Below are 22,631 nucleotides of genomic sequence, written 5' to 3' on the forward strand. Positions count from 1 at the left end.
GATTATTTTAAACTTTTTACATTTATTATTATGGGAAAGTAAAAGAAAAAAAAGCCATGTGGAATTTCATATCGTTTTTTTAAAAAACCAATGTTATATATCTCTATTTTTTTTAAAAAATTATTTTTATTGCAATCCAGAAAAATATTCATATTATTCAAAATGAAAAAAACTCACGTAAATATAAAAAAAATATTTACAACATCCAAAATATAATAAATTTTACAACATATTACATATTAGTTTTGCATACCTACTACTTAATAAAGGAGGGAAATGTTAGTCAACAGCACAAAAATATGTACTCAATGCATCTCAAATGTAAATAAACACATTTCAATTCTATTATATATTTATATAAAATTGATAGCTTTTTCCATCCTCTCAAAGCTTGTCCTTACAAAATCAATATTGATCCATGGTTTGCATTGACGGGAACCCCTGCTTGAGTAATAATCAAAGGGCACATATAAAATGGAAATTAGAAGATCTTCATCTCAGTGCATAATGTAATCCAACATAGAACCTAATCATGATATTCAAGACAATAGGCTAATAAAAAAGCTATATTTCTTGAAAGCAAAGTCGATCATACATTGGCTAAAATAAAATTAACAAAAAATTAGGATCAAATAGATACTTGAATAATATCATTTAAACAAAAGCATGAAAAAAATTGTATGACTCATGTAATATCTTTTGCCAACTATGAACTGAACAGGTGTGCTCCGAAGCTCTTTTATTCATATAAAAATTTTGACTAATATTATATACTTTTACTGTTAAAAAATATAAGGCATTTTTTAAAAAGTTAGATGTTAAAAAATGTAAAGTATTTTTAGTCTTTTGAGATATAATCATTTCCTTTTTTATCAAAAGTGCTCTTATTAATAATAATTTTATATTTATTATAGGGTATTTAATAGGGATGAATATGTTATAGAGTTAGTTTGAAAATAGATAACTATTTTATTGGTGGTAAAATTTAATTAAAAATATCTTATGTTTTTTGAACGGAGGGAGTACTTTCTTAGTTCAAGCATTTCTTCTTCAATTTATAAAGATTAGAAAAAAAAATTCAACAAAGTTTCCCCTTGAAATAGGACATCTCAATATTTCAACAATAAAAAAATTCTATCTAGCAACAATTGAAAATATCTATTGGAAGCATAATAATTTTCAAATCTTAACTGTCATAATTATACAACAAAATTTATCACAATAAATTTAATTCTTATAAGAAAGTATAGATTTCATATTATCAAAAACTCAATTAAAAAAAAGAATTTCAATTTCTCCCCTTAACATAAGCAACATTGTAGAAAAAGAAAAAATTATTAAAAAAGTACAAAGAGCAAAATTTAAAATGTAAAGGCAACATTTCAAATCCAACTACTATGATTTTCACAAATCAATAAAAAAATATAAAAATAACAATGAGACTTACTTGGAATCTACTAGCGAAGAAAATAAAACTTAAGAACTTACTTAAAGTAACACCTAATAATGGAGAAGGAAGAAAGAGTAAACACCCACTAAAAAAATGTATTTGAAGAACACTCGCTCACAATGGGAGAAAAAAAAAGAGGGACGAAGGAAGAAAGCAAATAGAAACTCAAAATCAAAGAACCTACTTAAATCCACACACAAGATGACAATGATAGATGTGCTCTAAAGACTAAGATCAACAATGACAAAGCTTGATAGATTTCAAATGACAAAGGACGACAGCCAACAAAATAAGCTTCTTGGTGACAGAAATGGGCAAGGGTTGAAGTTTTGAAGGTTGGGCAAGTTTAGTAAAAGAAAACTTGAGAACGAAGAGAAAGAGAGGAAAAAAAGGAAGATGACTGCTCAAACGAGAAGAGATGTTGAGAAATTATTTATAAAGAGAAACGACATCAATTTTTTAGATGTTGAGAAATTATTTACAAAGAGAAATGATGTCAATTTTTTAAAAAACTGAAATCGTTTCTCTTTTCAATGTTGATTCTAAGAAAAACAATATTGAAAACTTTAAAATTTCTGTTTTTTTTTGAAATTTTTTAGCTTTTTCATATTGGTTATTCATATAATCTATGTTAAAACTTTTTACATTATTTATGAAACTGCCACCGTCTTTTTTTATTTTACAATGAATTTTTGCTTAACTGATTTTAAGAAGCAATGTAAAAAAATTATTTTTTAGTAGTGCTCGTCCAATGTGATCTGGCCATGTTTGGGATCTCTTGGTTCTTTAGCTTGACCTCTCGTATATAATGTTCATGTCTTATGATTACGAGTTATCCATTTTTAAAGTTTGAAAAGATTAACTCAATACTCACTGGCTGGTTCTTTATGGGGACAAAAAGTCACAAAACTTCTCACATAATCATTTATCTTAAAGTCATTCTAAAGATCAGCATGACTGCGAGACAGTTTGTGTTCTAAAACATCAATATGCCGGTCAATTAATCAACTATAAATAGGAAGGTTAATGATCTTAAATTTGCCTTGATTGTTGCACACTTGTCCTCTATCAATTGGGGCTGTCCGCGCGTCCTCCATCAATTGTTAATGATATTTAATGCTGCCGGGATAAGTGACTAAATAAATTATTGCATGCGTTGTTGGGAAAAGCATATATTATATGCTTATTGAACCTGGCATGCAATGGCAATATCTCTGCTCAAAGAAAAATCAACACATATGTTATACCACCTGCGCTGTCGTTCACCAGTTGCATGCACCCTGGGGGTTTTGACTAAGGTTGTCTCGTGTAGATCGAAGAGGTGAAATTAATATACCGATACTTAGATATGATTTTTTAATTTTGGCTAGATATGATTTTTTAATTTTGGCCTAGCAAATTAACTAGTTACAGCGCCAACGAGATGAATTGATGGAAGAAATTAACATCAAGAGATGAAAATAAATAATTAGATAGAATCACATTCTCATTCTCCCGCGTAAGAATCACATTCTATCTTGATTGTGTACGTACAGGAGGGAGTCCAAGAGTACGGGTTTTCATCAACTAGCTAGTGCAATTTTATGTAATGCTATATATGTTTGCGCAACTCCATTAGTGACATTTCCAATATTCCCCCTTGTATGATACATATAGTAACAACCTCCAACAAAAACATATATATTGCATATTATAACTATGTTTAGTATGCAGATACTGCAGTTCATTATATAGGCACACTTAAAAAATTCCGTTCATCGATCATGTTAGGAACACACAGTAAAGGATAGAAACGTCGTAGAATTTTCCAACACTAAGAAAAGAGTACATAATACTTCTTTACGTAGAATACAGGTGATAAGGCACATATAATAGGAAGAGCATGGAGGATTATTCTCTCTACTGTCATATTATCGAATCTTGACTCTTAGGCATGAGAGACTCTTATGCTATTATGCCAGGGCGCTCTTGTTTGTGATATAATTTAAACATGAAAGAAACTATCTAGATTCTAGAGTCATCTTGGGGGCATGCGTCTCATCAATTCAAAGGAGAATATTTTCACAAAAATACATGTCTCAGGCACTCATCACATGAACTAGTATTTTATATAGTACTACGTGCGTCCCAATAAAAACCTTTCCTTCTCTTCCCGTACTTCTTTAATTCTTCATTTCTCAAACACGCATATCCCAATGTCACAGTCTGAGTTTCCATTTAAAAATGGGCTGAACTTGTTGCTTTCATCCCTACTCTGCAATAGCAGCATTGCCTCATGGGTTTCAAAGCCTGGCACTCCATGATTATCACTACTCTCATGCCTCTCTTGATCTTGACTCAATTGAGAAGCCACAAATTTGTCAAGAGCCCTCCAATCAGTCACTCTGCTGTTGTTGTTGTTGACCAGCCTGTTTTGGTCATCTTCTTTATTATTATCGCGTGATATTAAAGACACTAGTGACGAGCTTGGCCTCTTTATTAATGGCAGAGATGGACTTTCTAGCTGAGGAAGCTGTACGAACTGGTCTGAGTGCATGAAGCTTAAGTTATTATCTGCTTCTATCTCCTCCTTACATAAAAAACTTTGAGCTAACAAACTCTGAGGCTGCCTTGTTACGAAGTCGCCTCCACTTGTCTCCTCATAAAAGTAACCTGAATCCCATCCTTCTATTGTCTTCGTTTGGCCATTGTTTCTTTTCTTGAATGCTCTGCATACAACCCATCCTTCTTCCTGTTCATACTCAACCACAAATGTGGAACCAAGTTGAGACAAAATTTCAATTTTTTGTTTCAATGTTTGGGTCAATTTTTAGCTCTCCAGACTTATCAACTTGTGTTTGGCCAGCAGAAGTAACAGAAGGATGTAGTCAAAGGTAGCACCCAAAAAAAGTAATCCACGAATAATCAGTTAAAAAAGAAAGATAATATCATTTAAGTTTGATTTCTTAAGAACACTTTAAAAAGAACTAAAGTTCTAAATGTTTCAAATTGACGTGGAAAAATATAGAGGTAAACAAAGGTCAAAGATCCGTTAATTGCTGAAGGAAAAAAGGAAGACAACTTGACGATTAATTTAATTGCACAGATGTTTACGTATAGAACGAAAGTCTACAAAAGAGAAGGAAATGGAAAGGAACTAAAGCAAACCAATTATTCTGCTGTTGAAAGTTGAAAGTAAACGACTTTTGACTTAATGTTGTGAGACATTTGTACGTACCCTTGGTGAATATTCAGACCTTAGTGGCCTGTGAAGAGTAAAGAAAAAAGTTGTTTTGTTATAAGCTATAAAGTAAGTTTTGAAGAGACCAATCAAACTTCTTTAGCATCAAGAGGAACAGTAAGTCCTCCCAATAATTTTCTAGCACTTGAGACTACTTTGATGTCTTCACACAAAACAACGAAAATAATTCATCCCCCCTGCCAAAAATATTTATTGTACATATACGTATACTCTACTAAAAACTAGAGCTCTATGATGAGAGTCTGAGATTTAATTTTTGCCTGAGATTCCCTCTCAAGCTGTTTGTTATAACATTATCAGCATTTCACAGCCCACGCACGTAGAGAAACTTAAACCAAAAAGGAAAAGAAAAAATAACTAAAGTGGAAAATTAATAAAAGAGCTCATATATGTACGTAGTACTTGCCTGAGGGGTTGCATTTTCATCAGATTCAAGCCTATACTCATGCATGATCCAGTCAGTTTTCTGTCCATTAGGGGCCCTTCCTTTGTAGAAAACAAGGGTCTTCCTCATTCCTATGAGCTTGGTCTTGTCGTACACAGCCTTGTCTCTTCCGGTCGCCTTCCAGAACCCAGCCACGGTTGCTCTGTTCGTCCTCGTCCCCGTCGGATATTTCTTGTCTTTGTGGCTGAAGAAATACCATTCGTTCTGTTCCTCATACCCGATCCTGCATCTTTCTGTCATACCACATTTAAACTCCATGTATTACTTCAAGGGATCTTGGAAATATATATATGTAAAGCAAACCCTAATGAATACATGAGATGAATTAATTCAACCTTTCATCTAGTTTGAACTATATTATTGAAATGAAGAAGCTAAGCGAGATGTACCTTGCAGATCCCATGGTTCAATGCGGTATAGATCGATCTCTCTGATAACGTCAAGATCTATCTTCTGAGAAGCTACTTTCTTCCTGAGATAATAGCCTACAAGCTCTTCGTCTGTTGGGTGGAAACGAAAGCCCGGTGGGACACATGACTCCATCGGTTCCATCATACCCAAGTACCGAACTCCTACTGCATCAAATTCACCATCTCCATTAACACCCTCCACCCACACTCTTTACGTGACTAATTTCATCATCATGTTTAAATTATAAACAACCACAACCCTTGTGTGTGTATTATCGCACAAGTGAACCCACGTTAACAGTTATGTGAATTTCATAAAGCTAAAAAGGCATAAGGTATTACACACAATCATTCTTATATATCGAAAATAAGAAATATGGCTAAAATTTTTTATAAGACTCATCCTCCCTTGATAATCTGATCGTAAAGAACATGTACTAAAGTTTTCTTAAACCGGAAAAAAAAAAAAACCCTCCGCACAACAGTTGAGTTACAAAGTAGAAAGGGAGATTAAAGAAAAATTAAAAAAAAAATAGGGGTATTTGGTGAAAAGGTGACGAGTGTTATCAGATATAATGATAAGCTCATTTGGTGGTGAGCGACACTCACCAAATTAAATTCCCCTAGTGAAATAAAAATGAGCGAGTGTTATAAAACAAAACCCATAATTTCAGAAACAATGATTTATGCCGTGCCGGGGTTAAAAGCTAGAGAGAGGTGGAAAGGGAGAGAGAACTAAATCATGAGAGTTTGGTTTTGTTCAAAAAACCAAGAGAGAGAAAGGGTCGGGTCAGAGTTTAGTTTAAGCCTATATGTGTGTCGTGGAGGAAAACTGTAAGAAATTATAAACGGAAACTAGAGGTTTGCGCTATAATGATGCTGTCTTGTGTTCATGAATGGTGGGAATGATTCATCAAGAACGGGGTTCTCACACTCTCCCTCCACTTCCATAAACAATACATATCCGCCGCGAAATTATTATGAGTTACACATGTTATGTGAATAATGAAACTATAATACAGGTAGGACATGGTCCAAAAACGCGAAAACAAAACAAGATGAGAACGGCTTTTTAAACCATAGAAAAAAGTACAGAATGGAATGTTAATATCACAATGAAAGAATTAGCACAAAACTGAAGTTATAGGAAGATGGGATGAAGAAAGAGAAGGAACGGTGACGTTATCACGAAATGGCACGCGTTGGTTGGAAGACAAAAGGAAAAGGGGGGTTTCAATTGGAGGAAGGCCTGCCATGGAAAAAAAGAATAGTGAAAAGAAGAAAAAGGAGGAGGGACACGCACAAGTCTTGAGACGAGTGAGGCATCAGGCAGAGAGTCTGTGTCTGGGGGACTCTCTGACTCTTTTGTCTCTTTGTCGAGAATTTCCTTGGCAATTCTCTGGCCTCTTTCACTGACGGACTATGAGATTAAGCTCAGACCCAAAATTCACAATTTTCACGAGAGACCTCCATACGCCCAGTTTCGGCCTTCTAACTTTCGGTTGCTCATAGTTTTTATCTTTGGAAATTAAAGGAAAAGAAAATGGAGGTTTTGGGGGACAAACATGAGCAAAGAGAAACGAAGAAAGACATCTAAAATTTCCCTACACAAGCTAGTTTTAATTACTGGGTTCCACGGGCAGAACAAGAAGATAAAATATGATCTGGTGAACACAAGCAACATGATTAATTAGTAGGCGCAAGATTTCTCTTCTCTGTATATAGCTGCTACTTAATTTCAGTCGATTATGCATATAATAATCCGATAATGATGTTGCCGATGGATCTGTAATCTTGGATGGGATGGATAAGATTGAAAGATAGAAGAAAAAGTTATATAATGGCGGCGTCGGGGATGGGGGAAAGAAGAAGAAGAAGAAGAAGAAGAATGCGCCTAATTGGATGGAGGAATAGTAGCCCAGGGCAAAAGAGAAAAGAAGAGAGGCAAGATGTGGAGTAGAAGAAGACGTAAATTAACAAGATGAGAATGGAGAGAGCTAAGGAAGCTAGTCTAGCAGTGGAGATGCGTGGAGAGTGGCATGCAGATTAGTCAAGAGTAGTACCTGCGTAAGAAGAAGAAGAGGACAAGTGCAATGAAGAAGAAGAAGACAAAATGAGGAGCAACTCGAGTTAAAAAAGAAGTAGAAGATGAACGGATCGGAGAAGAAGAGAGATGGGAGATGCAGAAAAGAAAAATTCCGTTAGGAGTGCGAATGGCGAGGAGTTTATATATATAAATAAAAGAGAGGGGGAGGACCGCCGAATTGCGCATGGCTTGAAGGTTGTCCCCTAGCATCTGACGTCACTGCCTACCGTCCCACCCCATCCTCCGTATTTTTTGAGATGTGGGTCCCATGTAGGTCCCATCGCTCCTATTCATCACTCCTCAATTAGACAATTACTGCCTCTCCTATTTCTCATGGACGCTGTTGATCCGGTAACAACTCAAAACTGCTGATCATTCTTTTTATAATTAAAGCTGTATATTAAATCGTTATCTAATTTTATTTTGTATTAAATATTAATAGATACAAATCAAATAAAATATTCAGATTAAAAGGTTAGGAACATCATATATATGTAATTTAATAAGAAAAAGGTGCCTTTGTTGGCCAAAAACAAAAAGCGTTTTTTCATCTTTGCAGCTGCATAACTTGAGGAAGAAGAGATAACATAATAATAAAAGAGAATTGTTTCGGATGCACGTGGGAAATCTAGTCGATATATGCCCTTGCCTTGCTTGTTTCTGGACGAGCAAGTGACTCTATCACTCTATGTGATGGGATGAGCAGCACGCCTTCCTATTGGTGATATGCTTATTTTATTTTAATCTTCCTTTTTTTTAAATGACAATAATATAATGATGATACAGAAGAACACAGCTCACAGGAAGGAGGTGCTCCATTTGATGATTCGAGTCCTTTTAATTTTCTCAATCGGTAACTTTCCATTCCCAAAACGAATATGGAGAAAGGAGTGAACGTAATTAAAGTGAGAGAACACGCGCACGCGCGCGCGCGCAGTGATTTATTTCATTGAGCTGGCTGATTTATATGTGTTTTGGTTATGCACGAGCCGTCTTTCTAGGCAGAGGAGAGGAAGAGAGGAGAAAACGTAAAGTGAGATGAAGCAGAGCAACGTGCAAGGGAGGGGTTGGTGAACATGTTTCCCTACTTTACTTCCAAGACAAACAATATTATCATCGATTTATTCTTTAAAAAAAAAAACGCGCACACACACACTGCAAATATATATATATATATATATATATATCCCCTCTATCCAAGCTCCCTCCAAATTGAAACCCTCCACATTATATATTCATTCTACTTGCCTTTGATTAAAGGGATACACTCACACACTCCTCCCCACCACCACCCACAAAAGGAATTAGAAATAGAAATTGAACAGCTCTTCTGGCTGAAAATTCACAGATTGGTTGAGAATTAAAATACAAAACATTTTTTTAATAAATTGTTAAGTGTGTTCATTTCGAGGAGATTTGAAAAAGGATAGGACGATTTGGGCCGATACGTGGAAGGGGAGAATTGGTGATCATGCTTGGCTCCGGCCTTTAATTACTGCAGTACCTTGGGTGGGGGTGTTGCCTGTAATGTTGATAATAGCTTCCAAGGTAATTAAATTGTAATAATTACAGCTCTTTTTCATTTTATATTATTAATATTATTATGATAGTAATATTAGCCTTCTAGAGAGGCTTGATAGAAAGCGACGACTTAGAAAAAGGTAATGGAACCGCTATTATGTATCTTCCGTGTGGTCCACCGGTTTCATCTTGAAGAAGATCCCACTTCTTGAACTATTATTATGTTCCGCCAAGGCCCTTTATTTTATTTATCCCGAGTTTTAGACCTAATCGCCTACTTTTTTTTTTTATTACTTCTTCCTTCACTTAATTGTTCCTGCTCTCTGGCTCATCTTGCTCAAGTATTCTTGACTTCCATTCTTGATTTAAATCCAAACCTTTATGCTAATTACGTGGAGCATCAATCGTGCATCTTCATTATGTTAGAATACTTTCAAAACAAAACATGGTTTTCTTTTTTTAAATGTCACCTTCTCATAAATTAATGAGTTTTTTTTAATGTTGTGCAAGGAATTATAATCATCAAAATTATGTCTTTCTAATTTTTAAAGACATCTTTAAAAAGTTAGAAAACTAAAAATTGTCACTTATTGGAAGGAAATGCATTTAAAAAAGCTTTACATATTAAAATGACTTTATTTTTCATAAAAAGTTATCATAAATAAGTACTGTTTAATATTAATTATTAAATTATCTACATAGTATAAATGTTATCATGAAAGTTATTATGACTTTTAATGCATTACTTAATACTCTCACCATTACTCATTTCTATAATCGATTTATTAAAATTCAATATTTTTGTATTTGAGTACAACAAGGATAAAATTAAACTATCACTTTACAAAATCATTATTATTTTCGCTTGAATCTTAGAAGTACAATTCACACTTAAGGGTACAACTTCATTGTATCCTGAAAAAAATATAATAGAAACCCAATTTTCACACGAAGATTAAAATAAATGAAGCTAAATTAAGCTAAAAGAAGTATTGTCCATGCTTAGAAGACATCTTGCACAACTTTTATCCCCATCTCTACTTATTTAATTATTCGGAAAGCCCGATCACAATATTCATCTTTGTTCAGAAGCAAATATTGTGTGCAAATACATACATACATGTATACATACGTACATACATATAATAATTAAATTAGGGAATAGGTGGCCCAATGGGTGACTAAGGACTCATGGACAATGCAGGGGCGTCACCGGGGAGAGGCAGGAAAGTGAGATGCAAGCGAGCCGCGAGGCCTTTGTGCTTGTGGCTATACACTTAATTAGATCATTAATTAATCACATCCACTTTTACCCAAAATCATTACTCTCTATTAGTCATTTTGGAATCACAAGTCTAAATTTAAAAAAAAAAAAAAATACATCACAATTCGTGCTGCACGTGTCTATCTCTCCCTTCATTTGCTTTTCACATCATTTTAGGTTTCATCTATTGCACTATTTTCTTTTTGCCTATCTCCCTGCAAATGCCTTCAATTTTACCCCTCGTTCACTGCCTTCCTACTCTCAAGTATTTCAACTTTAGAAACTTCTACATTTATACTCGCAAACAGTAATAAAATGTGCTTCCTGTATTTAAATTTAAATATATTATATTAAAGACAACACTTACTTCTTACGATTTGTATGTAAGTACCATACAGCTTCATGGGGCACTCAGATAATTTTTTCCCATAATCGTAATTCATTTTTATTTCCTCCTAGCCATTAAGTCTTGGAACAAGAAAGTTAAACGTACGTTTCGATTGAACTCCTGAAGGTCGCTTATTTCTTCTGCATTTTCGCAACGAAATAGTAGTAGATGCCTTTTTAAATAATAATAATAATAGAATCAATATCAATAAATAGATAAAACTCTTGAAAAACGGCATTATTCATAAATAATTATGGTTTCGGATTAATGCCGAACGATAAAGCATTAAGCGCGACATACATGTTTCTTAAACGGGAGAGGTTTTCTTAGAATTGATGTTGGAGGGACGAGACAATGATGTGGACAGGTGTAGTCCACGTAGGACGGCGGTGGTGGTCGGCAATCATGCGGCGGACCGCATCATTGAGCTCACGCGACCCCCCGTAGACCCCACCAAACACTTCCTCTGATTCTCTCCCTAACCAAAGTTCTGGCGGTGAGGTGAGTGACTGTGAACTGAACCTCTAACTAATCTCCTTGGCTTTCTGCGACTCGTAGCAAGACATATTATATAATGTTGTATAATAGTTATCGAGCAAATTAAAAGCGAAAAGAAAAAGAAAAAGAAAAAAAGCACAGGGTTGGCGTAATCTGCTAGAGGAAATCCTTGCTGGGTCCTTGAAGGATGTTCAATAACCCGCTTTGACACGGACACTGCTCCGAACCTCACCTTACCTCCGGTTTTGCCCCCACAATTTTGTTTTTTCTAAGGTTAGTTTTGGAATTTTAATCTAGGGTTGACGGTGGTTGGTAATGAGAAATCGCCACGGGCTGAGCTCCCTGCTTTATAGTGGAAAGGAACAGAAGAAAACAATGTAATCGGGTTTGCCAGAAGAGTCTTCAGCTTCACTCCCTGTTTTTGCTTTGTATTTAGGTGTGAATCACAAGCTTCTCTCAAGGGGGACATCAACCATGATTGCACCACTTATAGGTGCTAATTCTATTTCAAACATTTCCCTGAAACACCAATTTAATATGCATGCTCCCTCGCTTTCTAGAGCCCAACCCTAACGCCTCACTCGGTCCTTTATGATTAACACCCCAATCCTTAGACCTTGATGGAATTCCTCTCCGCTTTTTTCAAGATTTCTGGGAGTGAAATTATAAGCTTTAATCAACTAGTAATTTCTCGTTCTATGAAGCCATGATTGTTCATTATGTTGTTCAAGAGTGGATATTCCTGTGTCTAATTTTCCATTGCAAGCAGGTTCCAAAATGCTTTTACGAATGCAGACACGTATCGCTCTTCGCAAGGGCTCCTCTGCACGTCTACTGTGGTTGAAGGACGAGAAAACACATAGAAAACAGTGGTGTACAGCAATAGACCGACCCTTCGCCAGAAAAAGGAATACTCATTCACCTTGGGCACGCACATCATACGTTCGACCAAATGTCACTCTTTGTTTGGCTTGTTCTCGGCAACATTAGTTAGGTACAAGACAACAGAGAACTCCAAAAAAAAAAAAATGGTAGTGATGGACAAGTAATTCATTTGAACACGAACTCTGGAGGCATGGAATTGAAGATGGGCCAGTGATTGAGAAAGAATGAATGGGGAATGGCATGATGGCCACAGGCGAGCCGACGGGTCCTGCTTCAAAAATGATGGTGGGATTTGATTGATTAGGCTTTGCCTGTGCCCCGTGTTTGACAAGAGTTTCCTGAGGTTTCAGTGGAGGGTCCAACTCAAATTGATCGCAACGCGTTTGGAATTGACTAGTTAGATCTCTTGTTGCACAGATATGTATGACTCTGGGTTCTAGATGCAATCTTCTGCAATTAATGAGAGATTTTTCTTTGGGTTATTCTGTCAAAAAGGTATGATTCTCTGTGTGTTACTTTTTCCTTTCTTTTCTTTGCGACCATTTTATATATTTATTGAACTTTGTTACCTATCTCTGATTAGGACTTGTCGGTTATAATTAAAGGAAAGATATATATATATATATATTCACAACTTCCTCAGCTAAATATCGCAACTCGCAAGGGGAAAAAAGATGCTTTCTTCAGACGAAATGATGCTCCAGAATGAATGCAGAGTGCCGACGAAAGCTTAGAACGTGAGAATAGTACTTACTTTCCTAACATATCAATGCTTGCTTCTCCAGTTGCTATTTGCTTGTACTGCGTTGCTTTTGTTGTGTCTATTTTGCCATAAAGGACTCAATGTTAACAGGCGAGGCCAAGTGGACAACTCTCAGAGATGTAATACCAAAGTCTAAAGAATAATTACACTTCCATATCAAAGTGGCAGGGCATCGCTTATCATTACGTCGGTGATGTTTAATAGGACTTCTTTCATCCATCCTTGGGTCCCCATGCCCTCCCATACCACATCGAGACGAACATGTGGACATTGCCTTTTTTTTTTCCCCCTTCGCCTTTGTAACAAAATTTGCACCGAGAAAAACTTTTTTTTTTTTTAACAGAAAAAGAACCCACCATCAACCAGAATGTGAGAAAAATGAGTGGGTTCAGCGGCCATGAAACTGCTTCATTCACGGCTTCCACGAAGCTGCCGTTGCTTTGGTTGCTCTGAAAACGAAGTATTTGTTGCTCTCTACAAGTTGAACTGCAAAAGAATGAAGGAATACTTTTGGCGAAAGACATAATGCAATGGGGAAAAACATATCATGCTAGCTCACGAGCCAACTTGCACGAGAATTTGTAACCTTTCTAAATTACTGAAGTGTTTCAATATTTCGTCTCCTAACGTACACTTTTTTCTAGTCAAACTACTAATCTTTTTTGCATTTCAACACGTTTGTTTTCTTTTTCTACGTAAACTTCCCATTTCGTCTTCAATTAATATTAATTTGTGAACAAACAAATTCATTAAATAGGATAGGATCGTTGGTTTAGATCACCTCGTTGAGTTTGATTTTGTAGCTCATTTGTCATGATCCAACAGAGAATGAAGGAAACATAATACTTTTTTCGGCGGCCAAAGAAAATTAAAGATTAGTTTACCTAGACTTGGCTTCTCCTTTCCAAACCTTGTGGAAATCGACCCTCATTCCCCTCCAACTGATTTTTGCTCCAGGGTTCGGCTACATATTCTTCTTTTTTAATCTAGACCCTTCTGAAATTGTTCGGCCATTTTAGGTGTGGATGCAGTGATATCATGAGGCCGGAGCTAGTGCTTAAATCCGCTTTACATGTGGTCTTGCTGGGGTTTCTGCTCAGGCATCATTGATGCTATGTTAGGAGATGCTGGTGTTAGGTATCTCTCTCTCTCTCTCTCTATATATATATATATATATACTACAGCTGATTGAATGTGGTAATGAAGATCATGACTCTCTTCTTGTATGTATACTTGAGTTTACACAAGGTGTATCTATCCAATTGATTAAAGCCTATGCAAATTGGATTTCCGAGCAGAATGGTATCGCTACAATTTCAAGTATGAATCAAAATGAATTTAATATGAACAAATATGAACCCAACGTTCTACGGATTACTACATGTTACTCCAAATACCATGAGAAAGCGCTTCCTGACTTTTTTACTAGTTTATGCCAAATTTCTGGTTGTAATTAGCATTGTCTTTGCTGGTCGACAAGTATTATTCTACAGGGGGAAATTGACCGTGGGATCTTTTTGTGGTAATGTATGCCACACAGTTTGTCTTTCAGAGGGTAAAAGTGTAAATTTAACTATAAATTATTTTTTGAGAATCATTGAATAACTTATAGTATGAAGTGGTGTAAAATAAATTATGAAGTAAAAAACACGTTGCAACCAACACCTTCCATCCATTGTGTGCAAACGACCGTTTATTTTTATTTGTGGGATCCATTTTCTTTACATGTGGTCGAAAGAAGGCCCCTTTGACTATGGCCCAACATTAAGGAGATATAGAAGAGCATTGTAAAGGGAACAGCACTGGCATCTTTAATTTGGAGATTTGATGTGGATATTTCAAATGTTAGTGCTGAAGGAAGTTGGAAGGGCACCATTATAGTATTGCATTCGTCAACGCTGCAATGATAAAATTGACTTCTGTGTGCGAAAGTCAAATAGCAAAAGCTATTTTGTCGAAATGATTCTCACTGTCATCTTTGCGAGCCAATCAAGTGCTGATTACCACAAATTCATGACAGTTTTGGGAAGCTCATGCCAAACTGTTGTACTGCTCCGCCTCTCTATTTAAATCGTCAGTTTTTAAGTCCAAATAAGATTAGAGATCTTTATAAAGACAAAATTTGGTAATCTAATATTGTGTTATCCTTTTCACAGATTTCATTCTGGAAGGGAGATGCGATCTCCCTTCAACTGGTTTCCTCTGTTTGAATTCTGATCAATTGGTGGATGTGATGCAAGTGATCTGTCTACGAAGCGTTCTGTTGTGGATTTCCTCTGCCGTGTTCCCCCTAAAACAGTAAGCCTTGCTGCTCCCGCCTCCCTCAATGAAGTTTCTTATTTTTTAAGGGTTAAATGATATTTTTATCTCTAAATTATCTTAATTACTCACTCAAGAGCATATTCTTCAACATTTGAAAACACTGTATTGTGCATCTTACTGTTAAAAAAATTACTTTTAATCATTAGTTGATTTAAAAATTACATCAAAGAACATAAAAAATTTACAGAAAAAGATCTAGAAAATTATATATGAATACTTTATAAAAAAATTAATATTAATTAAATATCCTAAATTACATATAAATATTATGATGCAAATATTATTTCTTATCTATATAAACGACCAAAATATAATATTGACCAACTAATTTAACCAGCAACTAGGTAATTACAATTATTGGTAATAACATCAATAAATAATTAAAAAATATTTTATTAGTTTTTACAAATCTTCACATGCAATTTATAAGTTAACTTTTGAGATTTACTCTAATGGTAAATTTTAGAGGAAGATTTATAAATTATGACATCATTATGAGCACTTAATTGTCTTATATGCTACTTTTCTATAAATATTTATCATTTTTGAGGTCTTTTTTTTATAATTTTTTTAGGTTAACTTATAGTTAAAGTTAACTTTTTTTTAACCAGAGGGTGCTTAATATACCATTTTCAAATGTTGAAGGAAAAAAATTATATCATATATAAATTTAGGATGCTAAATGTTCTTAAGTGAATTAGAAACACCTTTTGCTTCTTTCATTAAGATAAAAGACTTCACGTCTTGATAGTTTAATCATGATACTTCTAGTTTGAAAATAGAAAATTGACAATTGCTTTCTTAGTAAACTAACCACAAGGGTTATTTTATCATTCTTATTATCAAAATACACTTCACATTATGTTAATAAAAAAAGATGTAAAATGACACACAAAAAAAAAAACGAAATTAATGACTGTGAAGCAATGTTTCATAATTCAAAACGTTAATGGTAAAATATACTAATTTTTTTATATTAAACAAATCAAGAGATTGGAAGGTTAGAGGTTTTGAAAGATTTAATCCTGCACCATATTAAAGTACTTGACATATTGTCCTCTCTACGCAACAAAATTTTCAATCCCATGCTAAATTAGCAAAATTTTCACTTTTTTTTTAAATTGCACTTGACCACTTTAAATTTGCAATTAACTCCATAAACAATCAATGTTTATATGGGCGTTAAAGATATGCTTACACCTGTGTATGGTTACTGTATTAATTTGTAGGGGTTCTTGTTCTTCTACACCAGTCAGTTTGCAACCTATAAATCTAGAAATAAAACCAAAACTACGCCATAGTAATCATGTAAAAGTATAGGGTATATTTTCTAATAGTCAACATGTTTTAAGTTTTTTTTTTTAACAATGAAAGGCATTGTAATTTACTAAAAAAATTATAAAAATAATCTTTATCCTATAGAATGCTTTCAAATTAAATATCTAATTATTATTTTATATTTCAATAGGAAATAGTTTGATTCCCACCTGAACTTCTAGTAACTTGATCTCAATGAAGTTGTGAGTTTGTTGCTCTAATGTCTGCTAGTTGCATTGAAGTAAAGATAACTGCATCTCCAAACAACGTTCGAAAGCACCAATGCGTTCATTGGATCAGCTCTCCGGCAAAGCCATAGCCGAAGAGGAGACTCTGATACTTTGACTGGTTAAATGGCAAGCTTGTCTTGAAACATTTTTTTGAAGGACACCTGGAATTCTAAACTTTTTTTGGAGCATTTTTGTCTTAAACTTTTTAAAAAGAGAGCATTTTTGTCCCACCGTTAAATATAAAAAATGTTGATTGTTAAACTGAAATTTGATCAAGGATTAAATGGCATATTTTTCTTAAAACTTTTTATCCAAGAGCTGTAGATATCTTGAATTTTTGTTTAGAGCTTATTTGCCCTGAAAGTTTTAAAAGGAGACCAATTTTGCCTTGCCATCAGTATTAACCGTTACTTGGACTTTAATTGCCACTTGTAGCAATGCGGCATTTAAAAAAAATTAAAAAAATCCACCTAGATAGCAAGAATACCTCTATTAGCATCAATAACAATGCAAAAACAACTTTATGAAAAGCAAGCAAGAACAATAGCAAGCAATTCCAAATCATCCAAACCCATACCTACACTCAAAAATGATCAACTATATGTTGAGTCAATCTAAATGAACTCAACCATATGGAAGCTCTCTTACTATTTGTTGACTTTGTAGACTTCGACCCTGACTTAGATGTTTTTAAGGGCTTCACAGCATCAAACTTGACCATGGCGGCAGCGGCGAAAGCAACGGCTTGAATGTTACATGAAGAGCACATGGCAAGTCAAGGGAGGATAACGACGATCTAGGGGAAGTTAACAATGGCGGATTTGCCTTTGATAAACATAGCGGTGACATTATGGGCTTGAGTAGTCATTTTTAGGGGGCAAAAGTGTTGAGCCAAATGCGAGACTTCTTATGAGGCTCACAAATCTTGGACGCCCATTTTTCCTAGCTTTAAATTTGGATTTCAATCTATGGTAGTATGGGAGCTTGCTGGTAGAAAAGGAGGAGAAAAAAGAAGAAGAAGAGGACGATGAAGAAGAAGGGAGGGCAAAATTACTCCATTTAAAGTTCCAGAAGAAATAAGCTTCAAATAAAGTTCAGGATGCCCAGTGCCCCTGAAGAAAAATTTTTAGGGCAAATATGCTATTTAACCCTTGATCAAATTTTAGTTTAACGGTCAACATTTTTTATATTTAACGGTGGGATAAAAATGCTCTCTTTTTGAAATTTAGAGCAAAAATGCTCCAAAAAATGTTTAGGGTGCCAAGCGCCCCTGGAGAAAAGCAAATTTGCCATTTAACCCTATCTTAACAAAGGAAGAAGAGAAATAGAGAGAGGAGAGGCAGATGAGAGATAAAGAGGGAAAGAGATTAATTCATTTCATTCACAATGACCTATTACAACCTAGAGACCTATTTATAAATAATGGAATCAAATACCTAAACTACCCTTATATCTCTAATTCTCCTAATTACTCCTATCACTCCTAATTCCCATGAATCAATCCATGTATCTGTTAAATCTCTTGATGGTATTGAAATGTATCTCTCCTTTGTTTATGGCTTTCCGAGAGTAGAAGATAGATATATTCTCTGGAATTGAATTGAATCTCAATCTGCTTTGATAAAAGGAAAATGGTTAATTTTTGGTGATTTTAATCAATGTGCATATGGAATTGATAAATCCATAAGTTGTGGGAATATTAGGGAGCAGATCACTTTAACAAAGTTACTAATGACTGTAATTTGACAGAAGTTTCTCAAAAAGGGCGTTGGTTTACCTGGACTAATAAAAGGTTGGGAACGGATGAGGTTTGGGAAACGCTAGATAAGGCTTTCATAAGTCATTCTTGGCTGTCCTCTTTTCCTGTTTCCCACTTATTGGTACTTTCTGTTGTTGCTTCTGACCATGCTCCCCTAGTCTTTTCAAGTTTTTTTTTTTTAAATCATAATGTGAGTGCTAAAAGGCTATGTAGATTTGAATTTTTCTGGCTAAAATTCCAAGACTGTCATGATATAGTCAGAAATTGTAAGAGTTTGAATTTCCCTGGCTTCCGGGTTTTAAATTACACTCTAAGCTGACTATAACAATGAAAAGCCTCTACAGTTGGAATAAAAACAGAATTGGGAACCTCTCTTGGAGGATTCAAAACTTGGAAAAGCAACTAGAATCTGAACAAGCAAACTCTGAATTTTCTAAAGCGGCTGAAACAATATTCTTGTTACAGTTCCTTCTTGAATGTGAAGATTCTCTTTGGCTCCGAAGATTAAAAAAATGGCAAGACAACTTCAAGGAGATAGAAATACCAAATTTTTTCACTCACTGGTGAAGACTAACTAAGCAACTAATAGAATCGACCAGATTTAGGATGAGGAGAATTCTTGGACTTTCGATCCAATCAAGGTTGTGTCCCTAGCTATCAATCATTTTACTAATATCTACTGTTCTTAAATTTCTGCATCCTGGGATGAAAGTTCTTATTTTGTGTCGAGATTGAATCTTCCAAAGCTAAGTCTAGATTATGTCAACTTCTTGATGGAAATTTTTACCTCTGATGGAGTTGAAAAGACAGTTTTTGACTTACCAGATGATAGTGCCCCAGGCTTTGATGGTTTTCATGCAAAATTCTTTCAACACTACTAGAACTTATTTGGTGAAGATGTCTACAGCATGGTTTTTACCTTTCGTGATTGAGGATTTCTCCTTAAGAATTTGAGCAAAACCTTAATTCATCTCATTCCCAAATGTGAAGTTCCTCAAACTTTCAAAGACTTCAGACCTATCAGCCCTTTCAGTGTAGCTTACAAAATTATCTCTAAGGTCATCATAAATAGGATCAAATGTATTCTTGATGATTATATCTCTCCTCACCGAACTGCAGTTATCTAGGGCAGATTAATCTAGGACGATATTTCGATAGCATTAGAGTTGCTACACTACATTCACTCAACGAAGAAGCAGAAGGGCTGCTGGAATGCACTTACAATTGATTTCTCTAATGCCTTTTATAAGGTTTCTTGGTCTTTCTCGCATCAAATTCTCTCAGAGATGAACTTTCCTCCAATATGGGTATCCATGATAATTGAATGTGTTACCATGGTTTCATATCAGCTTCTAATAAGTGGAAGACTCTCAAAACAATTCTTTCCTTGCAGAGGAGGCAGATAGGGAGACCCACTCTCCCCTTATCTTTTCATCTTGAGCGCAAATGCTCTTTCTCTTCACATGGATAATATGGAGGCTCAAGGCAAAAGAAAAGGTGTTAGGATTTGTAGGAATGCCCATCCTATTACTCATTTGAGTTATGCGGACAACACCTTCTTGTTCTTCCAAGCTAGCAATCACTTTTGTGTAGTGGTTAAAAAAAAAAAAATTGATGATTTCTGCTACCATTCTCTCTGATAGAAAAAGAATGTCTGCTAATATTTTGAACAAGATTAGTAAAAAGCTTTGCGGTTGGAAAGCTTCTTTACTATCCCTTAAGCGGCCATATTGACTTTGATCAAATATGTGATTTCTTCTTCTTGTTTTTGTCAACTGCCTTGTTTTCTCTTACCCAGATATATGGGCCCAAATATGGATTCAATTTGTGCAAATTTCTTTTGGGGCTCCTCAACTCTAGAAATAAGAGAATGCATCTTCTTTCCTAGCGAAAGTTATGTTGCAGTGTTGACAAGGGAGGACTGGGTTTTAGGCCTTTCAATGAGATGAATAAGGCTCTCTTGGCACAACAGGCATGGAAAATCATCACGTCTAATGATAGCTCCCTTATTGGAAGAGAAGTTAAGTATCAAAAATCGATTCTGGAAGGAAATTGCAAGGCTAAAGCTAGTTATTCTTGGATCTTGAAGGATGTGCTTAAGGTATCATTTCTAATTGTGGACAACCTAAAATGACAGGTTGGTAATGAAAGCAACATTCCAAATAGTCACGTGAAGTGGTTTACTTTATGCAGTAATGGTGGCAATAGTAATTTGACTGTTGCAAAGCTTGTTGACAAAGATCATGCTATTTGAAATGAGCAACTTATATCCTCTCTTTATTGCCGCAATATAAGGGATGATATACTAAGAACACCTATCTTCTTTTTTGACCAGAATTATTTTCTTATCTGGACTAAGGCTAATGATAGAGTTTACTCAGTTAAAAAAGGTTTCTCTTCTCTTATTATGGCTGAACACAATCTAAGTTTGTCTTCTGCACAAGGAGTGAACAGGAAAGAGTACAGGAAAATCGAGCTACCATTCAGGGTTATATTATTCTCTTGAAAGATCATCAATGAAACTATTCCTACTCCTGACATTTTGAAGAAACATCACTTGCAGAGTGAAGGCTGTTTTGTCATTTGTGGTAATGAAGAGGAGACTGCGAATCATATTTTCATCCATTGTGATCTCGCTAGAGCTATGTGGTTCTCTTCAAGCCTCTCTATCAGAACTGAGGGAGTACCCAACGTTAGATCTTTCATTATTGGGTGCATTAACAAAGTTGCAACTGATAAGGATTGGTTAAATCAGTTAAAGGAAATCTTGCTCGCGGTTCAAGCTCTCTGGGAATGTAGGAATAGGAAAAAAAATTCAATTCGGAAGCTATATCCCCAAAAGTAAAAGAGATGATCAATAGGGCCATAGCTAATATTGATGTCTCATTAGCAGATGCAGAGAAGCAAAAGCAAAAAGAAAAAGCTTGGCAAACTATACATACCAACCAAATTACATCCAAGAGGAACTCTCCTCTGGCAGCAAGAGTTTGAAGAGGTTGGTTCCTTTTCCTCGACTTAAATCACATTATACAGGGAGGAAGAAACAAGTCAAGAAAGAGAAAAATCCTTATTTTCCATAATTTTATGTTCATTGTTGAAAGAAAAAGTGTAGCAAGGCAAGGCAGATGCAGTTTGCGCTGATGGAATTGCGTGCGGCACTCAAGATAACTGACTTGGATATCTTTGGCCCACCAGGTTTTTCTAATTTTTCTTTGGTGTTCATCAAGAAAGCTGTTTTTGTGAATGTCTTCAGCTAGACTTACGAAGAGCCTACTAGAAAAATCCTGAGAAAAGACATGCACTCTCTGCTAAATCTCTTCAGGTTCAACTGGTTGCAAATTCTGCCAGAACATTAGGAAGAATGGTGGAAGTCTATTTCTCACTCTTTTGATTGTCCCAATTTTTATTTTCCTGTGTGACTTTTATGAACTTTGTGACTTTGTAGTTGATGTTTAGTCAAAAAAGAAAAAGAAGGATAGACCAAGAATTTATTATTACATTTTTAAAAATAGTTACTAGTAGTCCTCTTTTTTTTTTTTTTTTTGGGTCTTATTCTGATATAACCATTGTATGGCCAGTGAGAATGTAAATCTCATTGAGCCCAATCAGAGGAGATAAGTTCTTATCCTATGAACCTCTATGAATATATTCGCGACTTTTTTTTATTTGTTTATAAAATACAAAATATTATTTTCCTTACTTTAAAAGGCAAACTTCACAAAAATTTACAAATATTAATTTAGAAAATTCAAATCATAAAATATATGGCAATGTAAAAGATAGTCCGGCCTCTTCGTAAAAAGGACAAAAATAGGAAACACAATATTCACAACGACAACCCAATGGAAACACACAGATCTTCAAATTTTAAAAATAAAAAGCGCCAGCTGCTCCGAGCTTGTTATAAATTATAAATAATGAAATATTCAGAAGTTGGACTTGGGAGTCATTTGATGTCTTGGCTGTTATGTTTGGTTCTTTTTTTTTTTCCTTCAAATGTTTCATTTGACCAGGGGAAAGATCCAAAATGGAGTTTCTGATCTTAAACGACG

General features: G+C 35.0%; 1 protein-coding gene and 1 long non-coding RNA gene across 5 annotated transcripts; one reads left to right on the top strand and one right to left on the bottom strand.

The window, feature by feature from the left end:
- Positions 1–3,234: 3,234 nt before the first annotated feature.
- Positions 3,235–7,737, bottom strand: LOC129322215 (NAC domain-containing protein 37). The gene is made up of 4 exons (XM_054968376.1): positions 7,610–7,737; positions 5,526–5,711; positions 5,098–5,369; positions 3,235–4,181 (listed from the first exon to the last, which is right to left on the bottom strand). Exons 2-4 carry the CDS (start codon positions 5,689–5,691, stop codon positions 3,621–3,623), a joined length of 999 nt encoding a protein of 332 aa, XP_054824351.1. The 5' UTR covers positions 5,692–5,711; positions 7,610–7,737; the 3' UTR covers positions 3,235–3,620.
- A 3,782-nt stretch (positions 7,738–11,519) lies between these two features.
- Positions 11,520–22,094, top strand: LOC129322216 (uncharacterized). 4 transcript variants are annotated; one of them, XR_008596220.1, is made up of 7 exons: positions 11,520–11,796; positions 12,073–12,683; positions 12,772–12,925; positions 13,042–14,088; positions 14,693–14,997; positions 15,108–15,249; positions 17,487–22,094. It is a non-coding gene; the product is annotated as an uncharacterized LOC129322216 (long non-coding RNA). The 4 variants fall into 4 exon arrangements; XR_008596223.1 differs by having other exon boundaries at positions 11,520–12,683; positions 17,516–22,094; XR_008596224.1 differs by having other exon boundaries at positions 11,520–12,683; positions 19,045–22,094.
- Positions 22,095–22,631: the final 537 nt, after the last annotated feature.

The sequence above is a fragment of the Prosopis cineraria genome, unplaced genomic scaffold (genome assembly GCF_029017545.1).
Source record: "Prosopis cineraria cultivar Desert tree isolate PC_DT_omini unplaced genomic scaffold, ASM2901754v1 PC10, whole genome shotgun sequence".
In the NCBI taxonomy this organism is placed as follows: Eukaryota; Viridiplantae; Streptophyta; class Magnoliopsida; order Fabales; family Fabaceae; genus Prosopis; species Prosopis cineraria.

Coding starts and splice junctions, on each gene's coding strand:
- LOC129322215 (XM_054968376.1), bottom strand. CDS start 5,691: ATGATGGAACCGATGGAGTCATGTGTCCCACCGGGCTTTCGTTTCCAC. Junction 5,370..5,525: donor TGAACCATGGGATCTGCAAG/GTACATCTCGCT, acceptor GTGGTATGACAG/AAAGATGCAGGATCGGGTAT. Junction 4,182..5,097: donor ATGAAAATGCAACCCCTCAG/GCAAGTACTACG, acceptor GAGTATGAACAG/GAAGAAGGATGGGTTGTATG.